The sequence below is a fragment of the Rhizophagus irregularis genome, chromosome 14 (assembly GCF_026210795.1).
Source record: "Rhizophagus irregularis chromosome 14, complete sequence".
In the NCBI taxonomy this organism is placed as follows: domain Eukaryota; kingdom Fungi; phylum Glomeromycota; class Glomeromycetes; order Glomerales; family Glomeraceae; genus Rhizophagus; species Rhizophagus irregularis.
The window spans coordinates 785,687-806,925 of NC_089442.1; the positions used below are offsets into that span (position 1 = coordinate 785,687).

General features: G+C 26.6%; 3 protein-coding genes across 3 annotated transcripts; 1 reads left to right on the top strand and 2 right to left on the bottom strand.

Annotated features, from left to right (window-relative positions):
• Positions 1-5,350: 5,350 nt before the first annotated feature.
• OCT59_005868 (uncharacterized protein) lies at positions 5,351-6,222 on the bottom strand (the record flags this gene model as incomplete). The annotated part of the gene is made up of 3 exons (XM_025314999.2): positions 5,351-5,918; positions 5,996-6,069; positions 6,142-6,222. The coding sequence occupies 3 exons, from the start codon at positions 6,220-6,222 to the stop codon at positions 5,351-5,353; spliced, it is 723 nt and encodes a 240-aa protein (XP_025183947.2).
• Positions 6,223-7,277: 1,055 nt separating this feature from the next.
• On the bottom strand, positions 7,278-9,688 carry OCT59_005869 (uncharacterized protein; the record flags this gene model as incomplete). The annotated part of the gene is made up of 5 exons (XM_066140900.1): positions 7,278-7,295; positions 7,426-8,693; positions 8,767-8,890; positions 8,956-9,293; positions 9,361-9,688. 5 exons carry the CDS (start codon positions 9,686-9,688, stop codon positions 7,278-7,280), a joined length of 2,076 nt encoding a protein of 691 aa, XP_065997743.1.
• A 2,712-nt stretch (positions 9,689-12,400) lies between these two features.
• On the top strand, positions 12,401-12,631 carry OCT59_005870 (uncharacterized protein; the record flags this gene model as incomplete). Its single annotated transcript, XM_066140901.1, has 1 exon — positions 12,401-12,631. One exon carries the CDS (start codon positions 12,401-12,403, stop codon positions 12,629-12,631), a length of 231 nt encoding a protein of 76 aa, XP_065997744.1.
• Positions 12,632-21,239: the final 8,608 nt, after the last annotated feature.

Consider the following 21,239-nt stretch of genomic DNA (forward strand, 5'->3'; position numbering starts at 1 on the left):
GAATTAAATAATTGATTACTGTAAATTAATTAATTTATCTATTTAACTCACCAGAGGATATATATAATTTTCCCACATCATTATTCGTAATTGTTACTTTGGAAAATTTATAAAATGTTATATGAGACTTACCTAAATATTTCATCTTGGTAAGAATTTTTAATTTAAATTTTTTGTGTGATGACTATTTAATTGCAAAGTTTTTATTTTCAAAAGCGAGTGAAAATCTGAATTGTCAAAACTTTGTTTATCTTCTTGTTACGCATTATGACAAGATTTGTGTAATTTTTTCGATAATTAAAAAAAAAGATACTACATTAAATGAGATGATTGTAATGAAACATACACAAATGTATATTATAGATATCATGTGAAATAAATAATACTAAAAAGAATTTTGCAAAATGGAGTAGTGGAAATGAAAAAATTGATGAATTTATTCAAAAAATGCAATTAAAAATTGGAAAATTAATGATACAATTGTTGAATGGTTACCGTACAACCAATTTATTGATGTCAAAAAAATAGACAAAAATGATTCGGTTACATTATATTTGGAAATATGAATAAATAGTCCATTAGAATATGATGAATACGATAACAGTGAACGTAGAAGGACACCTAGTTATAGAAAATTGTCTTAAAATGTTAAATAATTAACAAAATATTGCCAATAAATTTAATGAATTTTTAAATGAAGTATAAAATTTTTATTTTTGCTATTTTATTTAAGGATTTTTATAACAACATCAACATTTTTATATACTTTTAGCAGGTTAAATCATATTCTATTAAGGGTAAACCATATTTTAATCAGGATATTTGTGCTCCAATTGCATACAAAACTCAGATACAAATGATTATATTGTAGTTCTTAATTATGATTTTTGTGGAAAATGCGGTAATCAATATACTTATATATTATAAATGGTGCAAACCATGTCAAATAATCAGCTTAAAGCAAAATTTTGCAAACTGGACCATCGGGCTTATGTAAAAATTAAGTTTTTTCAGATGAAATAAAGTAACATTTATTATATTAAGCTTAATAATCAAAAAGCTTTATTTTTATTTTTATTTCAATGTGAACTAGGTCACAGTACAAATTACAAGGACACTAAACTAGAGCCAAAAGTAATTTCCAAAACTATAAACCAAACCGCTGCTATCGTGACGAAAGTATTATGTGAAATCTAAAAATGAATATATAACTATCTATGTAATGAATTGTGTAACACGAAATATTATAAAAAAAAGAAAAAACTATATTGTGAAAAAGTAGTTTGTCTCCGTGGGTTTCTCAAGAACCCGAATGTAAAAATTACTTGACGTCCAACGGATATAAGATTGTTGGTCATGGTAAGTGTAGTCTTTTGAATAGAGAAAGGACAATTTGGCCTTACTTCTTGGTGTAGTATGCACACGGTGACATCTGAGGAATTTCTATGTGTTTCTTTGCATTTGAGAGAATTATTTTGGAAATGGCAATTTTTCTTTTTCCGTTTTGTAATAATTCCCATAGTTTGAAGTGATGTGTACGTTTGTTCCAGCCACGGAGTTGAGATTTTTATTTTTATTTTTAAATTCCACGTGAAAAAGCCACGATACAAATTACAAGGACGAACTGCCAAAAGTAATTCTAAACTAAAATCGTGACCAAACCGCCATGACGACAGCGCCACCCTGGTGTCGAAAAATAAAAACCAGTGGAGGGACGATCTGAGGAGCCAACGGAGCTGAGATCAGTGTGATTAATATGGATCACGTGATGATCTTTTGCTTAAGTAATTGTAAAATAAATATGTCAAGTCCGCTGGTATATGAGAAGTATGCAAGGGTGCTAGCAATCTAGTGCAATGGGTATGCCTTCTAATAGAGGCAAGTTGAATAATGGTGATGCAGAAACTCTGTCCTTGATGTCAAAATTGAAACTTGAAGTGTGTTTTATCAAAAGATCAATGAGGATTTGTGTTTGTTTAAGACGTTTTGGATCCTATTGCGGTGTTTGGAACATAAGCCGATGTGTATGCTTGTATCCGTAGCATTGTTACATTCTAAACAAGGTAATTGACCTGTAAAATATAATTTTGAGTAATATCGTTGAAGGATATCTGCAGTTGGGTAGATAAAACAGGATTTTTTGACTTTAGACCTTGGTGTTTGGATAATTTTTTGCTGATTGGAGCGTCGGTTGGATTATAGTTTAGCCAGCGTTTTGTGTAATACCAATCGATATTACCATTCGCTATATGGTGGAATGTTTTGTTTTTAACCAGTGAATGAAAGATGCGTGCTTGAATAAGCATATTGCTCCATTAGTGTTTCAATCCGGGCAGAAACCGTCATCCGGATAAATTAAAAAAATATCCGGTTTCTATCCAGATTATCCGACTCGGATAAAAATCCGGATATATCCGGGTAGAAACCGAAATCCGGATAAAATTATTTAAATTTTTTTTACTGTAGATCATTTTTAATAAATAAAATTCGTGGCATTCATTTAATTTAATGTGGCATTTAATTAATTAAATATATGGCATTTAATTAACTACTAAATTTGTGGCATTTATTAAATTTATGACAATTAAATTTCGTGGGATTGATATAAAAATTTATTTATAGCATTTATTTTTTATTTATAAATTTAAGTACAGTTAGTTAATGTAGTCCTAAGCTCTAACCAAAATAAATAAATACTGTAATCATTTTCTTGGATTTTTTTGTAATTTCACTTGAAACATATTTTTGAATAGTGGAAAATAATTCATAAAATGATGGAAAACAGTAACGTTCAAGATTATATTACTCTAAGTGAGAATGAAGAGTCCAATGATGAAGTTACAGAAATTGCTCTAATACTAAAAAGAGGATGACCTAAAAAATTATCTAGGACACTTGGAAAATAAAGGATGATAAGTGCTAGTAAAATAAGTTAACTGTACTTGAATTAACAAGTCAAATATCAAATAATCCAAATCCCTTTAAACTAACTACTACAATGACTAAACCACAAACAAAAGTGAGTTGGGTATGGGAATATTTTGTTAGAAAACAAAGTGAAAATGGAGAAATACGTGCATATTGTCAGTTTATATCAGATAATGGAGAAAATGTACAAAAAGTTATAAATATGATGGATCTGTTGTTAAGCATGGAATAACACCACCCACAGAACACATTATATCTGAAAACAAATCAATAATAAATGCCGTGAATTTAATATATTAAACTCAAATTATGTGACAAATCTTGTGACATAACTTAAAATTTTTCCTTGTGGTTAACGAATAATTAAAACAATAAAAAAAAATATTTAAAGTAATCATATATAATATTTTAACTCATCTGAAAATATATGAAATGTTATGATTTAAATTTTTTTAAAATTTTTTTTTATTTTTTATCCGGATTCCGGGTCAATCTGACCATTTTTTATCCGGATATTTATCCGGGTAAAAACCGTAATTATCCGGATACCTAAAAAAAAAATTATCCAGGTTTATCCGGTTGAACCCGGCAACGGATCAAAACACTATGCTCCATTGGTAGATATTTTGGTAAGTTATTCCAATTGATGAAACCTGTAGACGTTTTGTTGAAGAATTTGAAGTTAACAATAATAAGATCTTGAATATTAGCACCTGATGACGTGAGGCGATCTGCTAGTTCGTTAAATTTGTCACCTTTAACTTTTTTGAGCGAAACTATGAGATGTTTTGTTTCAATTAACCAAAATATGAGGTCACAGATAAGAAAATTATTTTGTTTTAGTCTTCTTCTAGAACTGATATTGTATGATCTGATTCTATTTTCAAATGTTGTGATGCAGTTAGCAGAGTCCGTGAAAATTGTACATATGCTGTTGAATGGGAAAGTAAATTATGTATGTAAGAATGCCTATGGCTTCACTTTTTGTAGAAAACGGGAAGAAGATAGTTGAGCCTTTGAATTTACGTTTCAGAAGATAAGGGTGTGTTTGTATCCAACTGTAACCGCTGGTGCAATTGTTGGTGCCTATCAGTTTGACTGAACCATCAGTATGAAAGTGGAAATTTAAGTATTGAGAAAATTCTTTCGCGATGTCTATTAAGGTGTGTTTGATAGAATTTGTGCAGGCTAATACTGCGTTTAATAATGCTGCGCCTGGTTTATTCCAGTTCCTAATCCAGTTCTGGATTTTTTTAAAACTGAAGAAAAAAATTTAGTTTCTTAATCATACAATATTCGGAGAATGTTGATTTTAATCTTTTTTTAATTTGTCTTTTTTTTAAAACTGAAGTTTTTTTTCAATTTCAGTTTTTTTTAGACAAATTTTTTTTTTTAATATTTTTTTTTTTTTTGACTTTTAACTTTCTTTCCATATAGTAATATTTTTTCCTAGTTGGTTTTTTTTCGTTCTTTCACCTTTTAGGTTTGGATATCGATACTGTAGTGTTACGGAAAGGACCGATTTTTTTAGGTTTGGATCGGGCAAGTGCTGCAATGAAATATATTTTATATAATTTTTTTAGTTAGAATAAATATGATATTTTAAAAATATCCAGCCAAAATTAATAATTCTTTTTATTGTTTATTATTTATTATATTTTATTTTATTTAATATAGTAAAAAAATTTTCAAGTAAATACATCGGTATAATTTGATCAGAAAATCATGTGATTTACTGAGTAAAATAAACTTATTCAAAAGACGGGTGTTCACACCCCACTCAGGTGATCATCAAAGAATATAACCTATGCACTTTTGATGTAAATAATAAGGTTATATTCTTTGATGATTACCTGAGTGGGGTGGGTATTCAAACACGGGTTTCGAAAAAGTAAATTTTCTATGCTGATCATTTAATGTTGGGCAGAATTAAATTAACGAAAAAAAAGTAAAAAAAAAAAAAAAATTTAAATAAATCAAAAAATCAACTTTGACGCTTTAGATAAACTTGTGGAGCAGACAAAATTTTTTTTTACATAACCTTTAATAAAGTTGCGTGATACATGTACGAACACCCAGTGTAAATTAAGAAATTTTCTTTTTAAAATATTCTATGTGATTTGAAAAAGATATTAACTGAATGTGTTTTCACTTTCCATGTCATTTTTTTTTTACTTATTTTCGTATCATGTTAGTAAGATTAATTACATTATTTAAAGAAAAATTTTCAATATTTATCAATCTTTTTTTTTTTAAAAAAAAAATCAAATTAATAATTTAGGAAATTTAAATAAATTTATTTAATCTATATTAGTAATTTTCTTATAATTGATTACAAACTGGTCAATTTAATAATAATACACTACTATCCATAATTCCAGTGATCAAATTATAAAACTAACATAATGATAATATTAAAAAATTATTTACCATTCATTTCTTCCAATAATTTCTCTATCTTATTTAATTTTTCTAACTTATCCAATTTTTCACAATAAGATTTTTCTAATGTTTCCAACTTATTTAATTTCTCTAATATCTCACAATGAGATTTTTCTAAGATTTCCAACTTATCTGATTTCTCTGATTTCTCACAATAAGATTTTTCTAATGTTTCCAATTTTTCCAATTTCTCTAATTTCTCATAATAAGATTTTTCTAATGTTTCCAATTTTTCCAATTTCTCTAATTTCTCATAATAAAATTTTTCTAATGTTTCCAACTTATCTAATTTCCCTAATTTTTCACAAGATTTTTCTATTGTTTCCAACTTATCTAATTTCTCTAATTTCTCATGATAAGATGTTTCTAATTTTTCTAATGCTGATAATTTCTCCAATACTATCTTATTGTCAATAGGATTATGTTTAATTTGAAGTTCTTCTAATAATTTTTCTTGTACCTTTATGAATTCTTTATTATCCCATTCACCCTCTTCAATCAATCTTTCAATTTCTACTCGAGTCTTATCAGCATCAGCATAATAATGTCTTGAAAAATAAATTTGATTAATTAATAAAATCTTGACATTATATTTTTTTTTAAAAAAAAAAGTAAAATTACATACATTACTTCAGGAAACCATGTTTGCCAACGTCTCTGATGTGGTAATAGGTAAAATAATTCAATCTCAGCCAAAATCTTTAAAAATAAAAATTGAGAAATATTAGTATATTTATAGAAAATAGGATGATCAATATTAATATTATTTACTTCTGCCTTCTGTATCAAATATGAGACTCTATTATTATCTTCTTCAATTGCAATATTGAGCAATCCAATTAACAAGTTCATAAGATATACAACAATCAAAAGGGAAAATAAAACAATCAATATTGCAACTGATGGATTTTCTGCATATGACCAATTGGATAATGCACTTGAATCACCTATTGATAAGAAAAAAGAATTGCTTAAAAATATTAAAAAAATATATACTTATACGTAATTATAAAGATTTAAATATACTGTACCTGCTAAAAATAAATATATAGCAAAGAGAGAAGTTTTAATATCTATAAACATGTTCATATTTTTATCAGGTGTTTGAATCATAGTAAATGGATTGGAGTTTATATTTCCATCATTATCAATTACTTGACTATAACTAGGAGCTAAATTCCAAGGATTATTTGGATCATTATTATTTGTATATTGTTCAAGTGAAAATTCAGATTTTGGTGATAATAAAATATAAAATGCGTGTGCAAAACTTATTATAATAATGAATATGACTATTAAAAAAGAAAATATTTTTTTTCCAACACTAATAATAATTGCAAAATATACACCAAAATATTCAAATGCTCTAAAAAATAACAAAAACTTTATATCCAAAAATAAACATGAAAAAGAAAGTAATTGAATTAGATAATTATTGTTCTTATTGTTTGTTTGAAGCCAATAAATAGTAGTGTAAATTGAAAGTACATAAGCAATTATATCTGAAATATTAAAATATTATATAATTAATTAATTTCATTTTCTTTAAAATATTGTAAATATATAAATTAAACATTTATATTTACCAAAAATATTCCAAAAATTATAGAACCACTTAGTAATATTATAAAAACATTGACGAATTTCAAAAATCAGATGAATAAATCCAAGTATAATTGAAGCAATAAAAAGTTGATGTCTAACTTCTTCATTGATATATTTCTGAGGAATTGTTGCAGCAGCGGTAAAGCATCCAAGTAAAGCCATAAATAAAATCCAAATCATTGCATAATAATATTTTCCATAAGCATTCCATTTAAAATTGATTAATGCTTCACCATTCCATGTTTTATAGATATTTCTATTTATTGATTTAGTAAATGGACTAGGTTGAGGTCTAATTAACTCTAAGAACCAATTGTAATCTTTTGAATAATTAATAAAATTAATATAAGGAATCATAAAAGTAATTGTTGGTGTTGTTGTTATATCTTTTATATATTCTCGAAATTCTTCAACATAATCAACAGCCTGAAAATAAGCACCAGAAAATACATCTGGAGTATAAATATCATTAATAAAATTGTATTTTGATAAAATATAACATATAGCCAAATAAAGGGGTAAAGTTGAAAGTATTATTAAAGCTTGAATAGCATAATATATAATTAACAAAATAAATATCAATAAATTTGTCCTTTTAGCTTTATGATAAAGTTTATAAAGTTTATAATAGTATTTTGTCCATAAAAGAGATTTCGATAAATTAGCTATTTGAGGAGATTGAAAAAATGAATAAAGGTGTAAATTTTTATTTATATGCTTTTTACTATATAAAGAAGAATCTATTATCATATTCGTTTCTGATGAATATTTTAGAATATATTCTGGATAATATTCATCTAGTAATGGCATTACAGAAGTGATAATGCTTAAAAATAACTTATTGTTCATTGGATCCTCATTAAAATAAGTCATACATTTTTTATAAATATCATCAATTAATTCTAACTTATGTTCTTTAATTGCAAATGTTAATAATTCAACTCCATATTTCAAAAGGCTTAACTTATTATTTTTTGCATCTGTAACCCATCCACTTAAACTAAAACTATCATAATTTGGTAATGGTAAAGTAGATTTTGAAAATATTCTTGTGTTATGTTGAAGTATTTCCATATATTTTTTGTTATATTGATTTAATTCCATAAAATAAAAATAGTTTAAAGAAATAGATTTGTTATTTTCACTAAAAGTATAAATAAGAATACCAAATGTTGTCAATATAACGATATCATTATTATTAAATAATGAGCTCGCAAATAAATCATAACCATTAGATGATTTATAAGGATGATTTTCAATTCTCGTGCTAATTAATTCCCATTCGGTATTAATTTTTTTGAAAACTTCTAGTTTAATTTTAGTATAATTAGAATTTATTTCCCATTTAATTAAATTTTCAATTGATTCAGTTAATTTATTTGTCCGATCACTAATTGTTGTGGCTAATGTAGATACAGTATCCATATATGGATTAAATGAATGAACATTTAAGTGATTGTAAGTTTTCTTGTCATCATCATCGCATTCAATAACTTTAGTTTTTGACATATTTTCATAAAATTTAGATTTCTGAACACGTTCATTTAGAATTCCATCAGTTTGTTCATCATCTTTACCAAATATTAGATTAAGCCGATTAAACCAATTTTTGTATTTACTATTCCAGCAATATTTTATTTCTTTATCTGGTGTATAATAGAAAAAAGAAGGTAAAAGAAATAAACCAGTATGATTCATAAAATTATAAAGTTGAATATCTAAATAAAAAAAAATAGTGATTTAATATGAGTAATAATTAAAGTATAAATAAAATTTATTAAAAATGGTTACCATCATTTATATCCAAAGAAGCAATAATAATTCCCAATTCGATTGAATAAACGATGATTTTATCATTGACTTTTAAAATATTAAACTTTTCATTACTGAATATTCCGATTTTTTTTGTTTCAATCTAAAAAATAAATAATATTTAATATACATCAATTGGTTTAAAAATAATTTTATAATATTTATTACCTTATTCTTATCATTACTATTATCAAATATTTTTACACTCTTTTCAGTATTAATATTCCATTCATAAATGTAGTCACCTGAATACAGGTAAACTTTATCATAATTTGATATACTAATTAATCCATAACCACTATCATTAGGTATCCTGTAAAATCTCTTACATTCCCATTTGTTATTTTTAGTTTGTGTGGAATAAATCCAAATAATTCCAAGACAATATAAAATAAATTCACCTTTCAAATTAAAGGTACAATAAACTTGATAAACATTTTTATCAAAACTTAATGAAATTTTTTTATCTTCATTATTCATATCGATTATATCGTTTATTTTGCCATCTACAAAAAAAAAATATTAAAATAAATATCAATTACCATAAGTTTATAATTACATAATATTACTTACCAGTATTAAAAAGTTTCTTATCATCAGAAACGCATAAACTATAAGCATATTTATCAATTTTAACAGTTTGATGAAATTTAAGTTGAACCTTATCTATATCTTCAACATTCCAACCGACAATTGAATAATCTTCATTACTATAAGTAATAAGGTATTTTTCATTTGGTGATATTTCTATCTTAGTAATAGGTTTACCATTATGTAGTTCATTATCGAAGGTAAATATTTCATCATCATTTTTATAAACATCATTTTTATCAACATCGATTTTATCAACATCTATTTTATCAACATCATCGTTAATGTCGATTACTGAAATATCACTCATTTGGTAATTTCTTATAAATATATAAATTTATTGCCAAAGAAATAATTATTTTTTTTTGCCTTTTGCATAAAAAAAAAAAATTTTTTTATTATGAAAAGTTAAATTGAATTTTTTATTTTGAAACATATGCATAAATATGTATGGCTGTACGTAAATTTCAGCCTCTTGCAGAAAAAAAAAAAATTTTTTATTATGTAGAGTTAATTGAGCAATGATCATCTTTCACATAAAAAATTTTACATCGGGAATCAAATTTTATTCTTTTTTCGTACGTGGTTAAACATAAAATATATATATATAAGGAAATCTCAAATGAAAACATATCTTTAAACTATGTAGTCTTGTATTAAAATACTGAGATCGGCATCATTGAGAAATCCTTATTAGGAAAAATGTGGTTTTTGTTACAAAGATCGTCAGTCACGTGGCGATAATAGGGAACACACGGATTTCTAATTGTCCAACGTTTTTGTAACTTATATTTAATTAATATATAACTTATTAATTACTGAATTTGATATAAGTTACCTATCAACATTCTCATACCTATACTCATATTATAATTAACAGTGTAACATGCTAAAAACTTCAAGAATTCTACTACCCTTTTTAGTGTGGCTTTATGTATGTAATGCATACTAACGTTCTAGGAGCTATAAATTTTTCATAAAAATTTTTTTTTTTTACAAAAATCTTAAAAACCTTAGAAATATAAAGTATTCGACATTAAACTTACTGATTCAATTTGTGCCGTGAGCAAATTAAATAATATAAAACCAAAATGTGTTCAATGTAATCTGACTTCATTCAATCTATCTAATTTATCCAACAAGATGTCAAATATCTAATTTATAAACGAACGAACAGTTAACGTTAAGCTTATAAAAATTAAGATGTAAGATTATAGTGTATTCGGAAAAAGAAGTTTTAATTTAAAAAAAATTTTATACAAAAAGTAAAGACTATTTACATATTTGTAAAAATGTAACATTTTTAAAAATTAAGAATTGAGATGACAAAAATTTGAAAATAACCTGACATGAATTTTAAATTAATTCTTTATTTAATTTTATAAATTTAAGTAGTTTAAAAATAAAAATAAAATAAAAATAGTAAAGAAAAAATATTTTTTTATAAATTATCAACATTATTATTTTCTAAAAGAAATACAATTATAAATTTAATTTGTAATTATTTAATTTGTAATTATGTAATATCCGAATATTTAATCTTACAAATAGAAAAATGTAAAAAAAAATTTCATGATTTACTTTTATTTATTTAATTTTTTTTAAAAAAAGAATAAATTTAAAATTTTGAAAAATTTTTTTTTTAACGAAATCAATTTATTACTTTATTAGGAAATAAGAAAAATTACAAAAAAAGAAAAGATCTACATTATATAACATTTAGTAAAGAACATATTGTAGTGTCATAATTTTACCATAATTAAAAGGTAGTAAATAGGTCAGAAAATTAAATAATGATAATATTAAGTACTTACGGCTATGATTTTTGGGACCGCACGTCTCAGAAATTTCTATCACACACTACTTCGTTAATTCATTTCTCCGATTCATTGTAGTCCAGAGTGAAGATAAACAGCTCGGAATATTTTTGCTGTGTACTCTTGTGCAATGAAATAGATGATCATACGATAGATCTGTGCAACGGCAGAGTTTTTCACATATACCCTCAGTTGGTATTTTTTTCTGCAAATAAAATTTTTTTACTCTTGTTCCTCACATATGTTAGTTTGCACCAATAAAATTTCACAAAAAATTCTATTTAAGCCAAAAATGTCTATCACGTTACTCTGTCTCGTCAAAGGAAACACGAGTGCAAACTATCCCTGTTCATATAGATAGTAGCCAGCTTGTTGGGAACTTCAAAAAAGCTATAAAGGCGAAAAACAAAATGAATTTGCTGGTGTGGACGCAGGCTATGGAAGATGGAATTTCTGGCGATCACGTCGATCCTTTGAGTAATCTCTCACTCAAGGAGAATGAAGAGCTGTTGGCAATAAATGATATTGGTGGACTACTGGTCTGAGAAACCGCCTAAGAAGAATATTCATGTCATAGTCGAACCACCTGTGTCGAGTCGTGATTTACTCGTGAACAGGAACTACTTGACGAACTCACCTCGTTGAAGGCATTACTCAACAAGTCTGTCCATGGTATGTATAAGATTTTGTCAAGAAATTTGGGCGAACATTGTTCGCTGAAATCTCCAAGCTACTGTTCGAAAAAAGATTTTATTGACCCGGTTGTTGTATTACAGCATTCGATGTCGTCGTTAGCCCGAAACGAACGAAGAGCTTCAATTGGACCGTAAACATCGATGACGCAACCCTCGAAGGCCTCAAAAGAGTATATTCGTGAAACGGATAAACCACCAGTACTTGAAAATGATGGAGCGGTCCTAAACTTCATAAGCAATGGGGAGAGATATTCACCTCGGAACGATCAAGACCTCTCCAGCTATTCGTAACAAATAAGAGCTTCAATTTTACTGTACCCATTGAGACGCCATCAAAACCCTTTTCAGATTGGTCTTTCCCGAAAGTGTGTGAACTCTATGGCATTAGCAATGTCCCGAATCCCGACATTGACGTATTCCCTGTTTTTACATGTGGTTCTACTGATCTGAATAGCGACAAGTCCAAGACCATGGTTGAACACCTAATGGCGGAAATAAAACTTCGACAAGATGTTACTCCTCTCAACAAGGAAAACGAGGAAACAAAGTCTATTTTTCTTACTGCTATCTGGCTGCGCTGCTGGAGTCTCGTTCTGCAAAGATAATTTCAAGCTCATACCAGAAAATCTTATCGAGGGTCGAAATGGGCATAATCGAAGTTACGAAGGAAGATTTTATGAAGGGATTTGCCTAGGCATCCGTGCAGATGTGGTCAACCCTGATTCGCAAACGCAAAGCTGAAATCGAGGACAAAATGTAGATAGGGTATTTGGGATTGTTACTGATGCGTCCGAATGGTACTTTATGGATCGCTAGACAATGAAGGGAAGCCATCGTTTAAGTTGTCAGAATCAGTGATCGTCGTATACAAAAGATGAGAATTTACAGGCTAAGGTAGAAAAGGTCCTCGGGCGGTTATTGGAGGAGGTACAGAAGCTGGTGGAAGCTTTACAAAGTGGAGTATAAAGGGTAAGGTCAACAAGCGATCTTGCAATAAAATCGAATTAGAATTTAGGGACAGATAGGACTTAGGATAGAAATATAGAAACTTCGTCATGTATTCCGGGAAAAGTCCCGAATCTTTGTATTTATTTTGCATGTATTAATAAAATTTTTTCTTAGCAAATTTCGTTGATGAACTGAATCGTAATTTATTTACTACATCAATAAAGAATTCTGCTACATATTGTATCAAGCGTGGGATATAGAGATATGACAAATAAAAAAAGTGAGTCCCACTTGGATAAAATAAATCGCGCCCTATATAAAAGTTGTAATCGAAAATACAATCTGAACTTGATAAATAAATGCGCAGTAACGTTAGACATCAGTATCGCAAGAACAAGTAATTGCATGTAATTTATTCTCGAACTTTCCCGCATATTATGTATAACAAAAAGACCTTGTTGATCTCTGTATATGGGTAGCATCAAAGTTTTTAAAGTTTTTTTATTATAATTTTAAGTGGATCCGTTGACCAGATTTTTGTAATACGATCAAATTAACGTAATTTCTCTCAAAAAGCGTATTCCAAAATCGATCCTGCGAATTATATAAAAAGGTGATGCTCCGATTAGTGAATCCTTTTATCTGCCTTGCACAAGAAAAGCAAAAATCGAATGAAATTATTCAAACCAATCTAACTTATTATTTGTATCATCGATCTTTACAATCAAACAAACTCATATATTCAGCAAAGAATAGTAAGGTAGGCTCGGTTAGATTCTAGGAGAATGATATCACGATGCTAATCGATTTCCCTTCTCTATAGATGTTCAAAAATGAAATGAACATATTATTCTTCTTGATATATCGACTTGTTCTTCGCCGAGAAAATCTCTGATGACCATCACGTATAGCATCAGTGCATTAAAATTTATATAAAACATCTGAATTCTTAATGTTTGGCGCAGAATCGTACTTGCGACGAAATATCCAAGCAATATAATGAAGAATTAAGTATAGTGGTAAGTGTGTGAATTGGAAATATTACATTGCTTATATTTAACCCAGTTGCAAACCCCCGAATTTATGCTATAGGTTTGAAAAATTTCAAGCAAAGTATTCCGAATTGTCAATTCAATGGCGCCCAAACCCTTTTAATTCCTAAAAAATAGATAGAAGTGAGTACATTGATTATGCAAAATAAAGCAAAGGTTAACTACCTCAGATAATTCGTTAGGCAATTTATGATCTGATATGGGATTATCTGAACCACAGAGTTCTTGTGTCTCTTCATTACTGTTCTCGTCCTTATGTACATCAAAAAAGGTTTGCAAAGTCATTTGAAAAAAAATTACATTTACACATTAACTAATAATAATATAATTACTTCTCGGTTCCAAGATGACATGGAGGCGCTGGATATACCTGATGAATAAATTCAATGTTCAGGATCGAATCTGTAGGGTAGAAATTTGACACTTGTTATAATGGTTATGGCTCAAATAAAAGTCTTGATTTTTCTATTTTCAATCCCTGCGGCTGTACGAGCTGATGATGATGAAAATGAAGATGGTTAAAAATTTGAATATGCAGTTTATAAAAAGAAATGATTTTCGGTAATGATCATAATAGCAGAAAGATCGGATTGGTTCACAAAAAAAAAATTTATTCTAAATTAAAAATTTATTTATTTTTTTTAACAAATCAACTATTTTTAATTAAAATGTACTACTTCCTTTCCATTATTGTAGTTCGTACTATGATACGCGTTTTTATTTTTTTTTTATTATTGCCGTTTTCAGAAATGTTGACAATCTGAAATTTTGACCATTTTATACCGAACACACCGAACACACCGTGAACACATACAAAAAATTATGCAAACTTGAAGTATTCATGCATAACTTTATATAAAAACTATTTTTGTCATTTTTTAGATATGAATAAAATTGAAAATATGAAAATTTGTACCGAACACACACCGAACACAAACGAACACACCGAATACAAACGAACACACCGAACACACTGAACATTTGCAAATACAAGCAAATACAAGTGAATACATATATGTAAACAATATAATTTTTATACATTTTTTTATGCACACTACCTAAAAATATATTACTAAAGTTTTAATTTTGTTTTTTTTAAAGGAAAATTTGTTTTTTTTTAATTTTAATTGCTGTGTTCGGTGGTTCGGTGTGTTCGATTTATAAAAATGATCGACATTCTAATGTCAACATTTCTGAAAACGGCAATAAAATAGACATAATAATTCAATACTAATAAAAAACAAAATAATTCATTTTTTTCCTATTTTTTTAAAAAAAATAATGAAATTGTAGCACAACATTTAATTTTTTTTAAAAAAATAATACAGAGAAAAATTATATCATAAACTATAACATAATACACTAAAGAAGAAATAAATTATCTAAGATTAAATAAAAATGTGGCAAAAATAAAATAAAAATTATTAACATCGATTAAAATTAAAATTAAATTCAAATTTCGGCCAGAATTAACGAAATTTTGGCCAGAATTAATAAAATCCGGGTTGAGTCCAAACCCGAGAAAATTTATGATAATCAAATGCCGGCCCCGGGTGAATTTTGATAGAAAATTTGCCAGCCTAAACCCGGATCCAGGTCCAGGCTAGGGATTGAAATCGATTCAATCGAAAATCGAAACCCGAGAATCGATTTAAGAATCGATTAATCGTTTCTCAGTAATTTTATCAAAAAAATCATTTTTTAAACATTTTCGTGATGCAACGCTTTCGATGATCTCAGCGGCACAAATTTTTAGGTGGATTTTAACTAAAATACTAAAATAATCTTTATTGTAAATTTGAAAATTTTTGATTAAAAAATAAAATAATTTTATTTTTGCACTGAATAAAAAACCTGAAAATTTATTAGCTAAAGTAATTATTATATAAAAAGTCAAAATTTGTTATCATTATAATAAATATGCAGTAGACATATTTGGCCCGCATTATAGAATTATATTTAATTCTGGCCAAAAGATGATCCAGGCCCCTGAACTCGAAAGTCGAAATTATCAATCAATAAAAAAATTTTTTTTTAATTAATTAAACATTCCACAATTAACTTGGATAATGTTTGATTAAATTCTCAATTGTCTATTTACAATATCCAATTATTATTGGTCAAAAAAGCCATCACAATTGTTGAATTTTTTCGTTAATTCTGAGATTTTTTTTTTCATTGTGGTGTGGTTATAGAAACAGCAAGATTATATTTGCTGCGCCAAAATATAAAAAATGGGATTCGATTTTTAGATTCAATTAATTGATTCTATTAGATACGATTCGATTTTCGATTAAATAGATTTTGGTCGATCGATTCCAATCCCTAGCCCAGGCCGGGTCCAGGTTTCTGGGTTCCGCAGGTCCCGTTTGCAGACCTCTACACCATTACTTGATCAATATGGCGAGTTGACTTTTTTCGAAATATATAATTTATATTGCTAAAATTTGACTTTTTTTCCCTTACTTATTAATGAAATAGCGCGTGTTAAATTGATAACACTTTTATATTTCAGTTCTGTAAATAGTGCTTCTATCAATGATCTTTTATATAAATAATTCCAACAGACAATGTTTTAAGCGGTAAGAATTTTTTATATATCTCGGGTAACTAATCTAGCAATTAATTTATTTATAAATCTCCGATTGTTAATTTATCATGATATCACATATTTTAGAGTATCAAATTTTTGGCGGAAGGGTATTAATAGTAGTCTTTATAGAACTATAAAGGTGAAAAAGGTAATCAGTCTAAATGATCTAATTTAGTTTGTCAGTGCAAAGATTGTAAAGTGGACGAGTTTATATATATATATATTTATAATAAATCCATTTATTTTTTTTACATTTAAATGTTTAATAAAAGCATAAAAACTTGTAAAATATTTTAACCAAAGCTAAAAAAAAGAATAAAATTTATTAATAAATGTATTTTTAATATGTAATAAAAATTTATAGTAAATTTTATTTATTTTTTTTTTTATAACAAAGGAAAAATTTTATTAAAAAAAAAATTTGAAAACTCAAATTATACATCATGATTACTCTAGCTATTAAACAAGATCGAATAAAAACTAGTGAAAAGTTGGTGACTTAAGATTTTATGTTCAAAGGAACTATCTACCATCATGCCTGCCCAAATAGGTTCTTAAAATTTGCTAATAACAAAGCTAAAAGCAACAATACTACTATTCGTACATCCTTTGGTGAATAACCATGAGAGACTTTTCCACCACAACACCTTGAAATACTCCACAACTACATAGAAATAATAAAATTTTTCTATGCATAAGTAACAAACTATATAAAATAAAACACAATACAACACCAATTTCTAAATGTTACTATAATTTGTTATAAAAAAAAAGTCATATGATAAATAACAACACATGACATTTAAATTTTTCAAAAGCTACCAATAATTTTCTTAAAAAATAACCGCATACATATAAAAAAAAGGTATACAAAAACAGTAAATACGGCTGAAAACTATAAATAAAGTTTTCAAATTAAAATTTCTAAAAATAAAAATCAAAAATCATTTTTCAAAAATAAAACTGAAAATACATGCGAGTGAAAAAATACAGGACCATTGTCAAAAAATAATTTTTCAAAAAACTGAGAGCCTACGGGATCAGCAAAATATCCGATAAAAGCTTACTGTGAACTTACGGGAACAGAGCCTATTGAGAGCCAACGGGATCAACTATCAAATATATAATTTTCCATAAAGACGTAATAAAAATATGATCCAAAACTTAAAACAAACACATGATAAAATTTCATATTTGACTACTAATAAATCTCGATCAACAAAAACTATTGGTTGATCTTCAATTTTCGATCTACTAATAAATCTCGATCGGCAAACAATATTGCTTTGATTTTCAATTTTTCAATGAAATACACGACAGGAAATTGCCTAAAATATTTATTGATCATCAAGGTCACGTGTATACTCCAGAAAATTTTCCCATGAAAGAAAGACAATATTCTTTAACAAAGAAAAAAAAAGGGAAAATATAAAAAATTTCAAATGTAAAATATAAAATATTAAACATTTCAATAAATACATAAAGTTTTAAAAGAAAAAAAATCTAATAAAACTAAAATGCCTCTTTCTAAATAAACTTGTAAAATTGTTTTTTGTAATTTTCGAACTAAGCGTCAAAATAAATTAACTAGTATAACACACTAGTATTCTTAAGCCAAGTAAAAGGGCCCACTGCATATTTGTGGAAATTATTTTTCGTATATTATCAAAATACTATAAAGTTTTTTCTTTTACAAAAAAACTATTGCTACCAACAACTGGCTTAAAAACTGCGCTATCATAAAAAACAAGAAATAAAAGAAAGAGTTTAGGTTTACAAAAAAGGGACAACTCTTAACAGAATACTTTTCAACCATATAAAACACAAGAACAAGTAAAAAGAATGTAAAAAAATAAATTTATATTTTTCTAAAAAATTTTTATAAAATTTCGAGTCATTTTAAGCCCCAGCAAAGGCATATGTGTTCTTCAAAAATTTTTGGTATGTAAAGGAAGGAGAAAGAGTTTTAATTTTGGTATTAATTTATAGTAAATTTTATTGGCGATAGTATGATTTTGAAGTGGTGATCATCCTGCATGACCTTCCTTATTCATTCACTTTTTCGCTTAATTTGTAGTTTGTCCTCTGATCTTCATGCAGATTTTCATCTTTTTGGGAATGCACCATGTGAACTTCGTAGTTGAATCTTATACTATAGCTATATAGCTATATAGCTATAGCTATAGCTATTGCTATTGCTATTGCTATTGCTATTGCAATATTGCAATATTGCTTCTTTGATATCATTAGAATAAAATTACAAAATATTCATTTTTGTGCCACTTTTACTACATATTAACTTGCGGCATCAAGCAATAAGTTTTATATTTGTATTTAATTTTGTTGATCGTTATTGATTTACAAAGAAATAAAATATTCAAATATATTTCTTTTTTTCGTTAAAAAAATTAAAACGTGTAGATGATCATGCAGATCTTGTGATAATCAATTAAAAAGTGTTAGACGAAATTTTTTTTCAAAAATTTAAAATTTTTTCTTTTTTTATAAAACATCATAAATTTTTTTTACATTTTTTTTCTATTTGTAAGATTAAATATTTGGATATTACATAATTACAAATTAAATTTATAAGACTTTCTTTTAGAAAATAATGTGATATTTCATAAAAAATATTTTTTCTTACTATTTTTATTTTAAACTACTTGAATTTATAATTAATGAAAGAATTAATTTAAAATTCATGTTATTTCAAATTTTTGTCAACTCAGTTCTTAATTTTCATATTACATTTTTTTTATATAAAATTTTTTTAAATTAAACTTCTTTTCCAAATACATTATAATCTTCACTTTGGACAAATGAAATTAACTTTATTTATTAATTAAAAGTTGTTCAGGCAGGTTAAAACCACTTGAATATTAATTTTCATGAATGTAGGTGTAGTGCTTAGAGAAGATTGCATTTTTGTTGATGATATTAACTCTCTTTTCTATTTTTTAATTTAGAACATAATATCTCCACTTTGGACAAATGAAATCAACTTCATTTATTAATTGAAAGTTGTTCAGGCAGGTTGAAACCACTTGAATATTAATTTTCATGAATGTAGATGTAGTGCTTAAAGAAGATTGCATTTTTCTTGATAATATTAACTCTCTTTTCTATTTTTTTTTAATTTAGAGTGTAATATCTCCACTTTGGACAAATGAAATCAACTTCATTTATTAATTGAAAGTTGTTCAGGCAGGTTGAAACCACTTGAATATTAATTTTCATGAATGTAGGTGTAGTTCTTAGAGAAAATTGCATTTTTGTTGATGATATTAACTCTCTTTTCTATTTTTTAATTTAGAGCGTAATATCTCCACTTTGGACAAATGAAATCAACTTTATTTATTAATTGAAAGTTGTTCAGGCAGGTTGAAACCACTTGAATATTAATTTTCATGAATGTAGGTGTAGTGCTTAGAGAAGATTGCATTTTTGTTAATGATATTAACTCTCTTTTCTATTTTTTTAATTTAGAGCGTAATATCTCCACTTTGAACAAATGAAATCAACTTCATTTATTAATTGAAAGTTGTTCAGGCAGATTAAAAGCACTTGAATATTAATTTTCATGAATGTAGGTGTAGTGCTTAAAGAAGATTGCATTTTTCTTGATGATATTAACTCTCTTTTCTATTTTTTTTTAATTTAGAGCGTAATATCTCCACTTTGGACAAATGAAATCAACTTCATTTATTAATTGAAAGTTGTTCAGGCAGATTAAAAGCACTTGAATATTAATTTTCATGAATGTAGGTGTAGTGCTTAAAGAAGATTGCATTTTTCTTGATGATATTAACTCTCTTTTCTATTTTTCTTTAATTTAGAGCGTAATATCTCCACTTTGGACAAATGAAATCAACTTTATTTATTAATTGAAAGTTGTTCAGGCAGGTTAAAAGCACTTGAATATTAATTTTCATAAAATTTTATTTTTTTGTAGCTGTATTAACTTTAAAACACTTATTACAACTTACGTCATTATTTTAAATAATAAGAATTAATTTATATTATTGGCTAATTATAATCACATGATACTAAGGATTTTATATTTGATTTAATAATTTAGTAAAATATTATTAAAATCAAATTCATATAAATGCAACTAATATTAATAATTGTAATTTAAGCAGTAAATTCATTAACCAAATCGTGTAAATTCTATGCTTAAATTATGTAATTTCTGTGATCAAATCAATATAAATTCGGCATAAATTATGGTCAAATCATGCAAAATGATACATTTTTGTGATATGGAATTGTGCATTTTTCCGTATCCCTATATAGATTAGAAACATTATTTTTAAGAAAAAATTGTATAAAACCTTATTAAAAACATGATTTTTTATAGGTTTAATTATAATAAAATTTTATTATTTGGTAATATTTTACATACAATTCAATTTATTTATATCAAAAAATTTTTTTAATTATAAATGTTATGTTTGGGGGACGAAGTCCCCTGGCAAATCGCATATTCTAGTTCAATAAATAAATTAAAAAATTAAACAACCTATTTTAATAATTTATTAAAAATTTTATTTTTTTTTCTTCAAAATTTAAGGATATCATAAAAATGATTCTAGCTTCTTTTATGCTCAGGGAGGGTATGAAGAATTAGTATTATCACGTGGCGCAGTTATTTAAATAGTTTCCGAATTTATATTCTTTTTTTCTGCGATTATTATATAAAATACATGAAGCTATCACATTATGACAAAGTTGGGATTCATTTATAGCAGTGAAG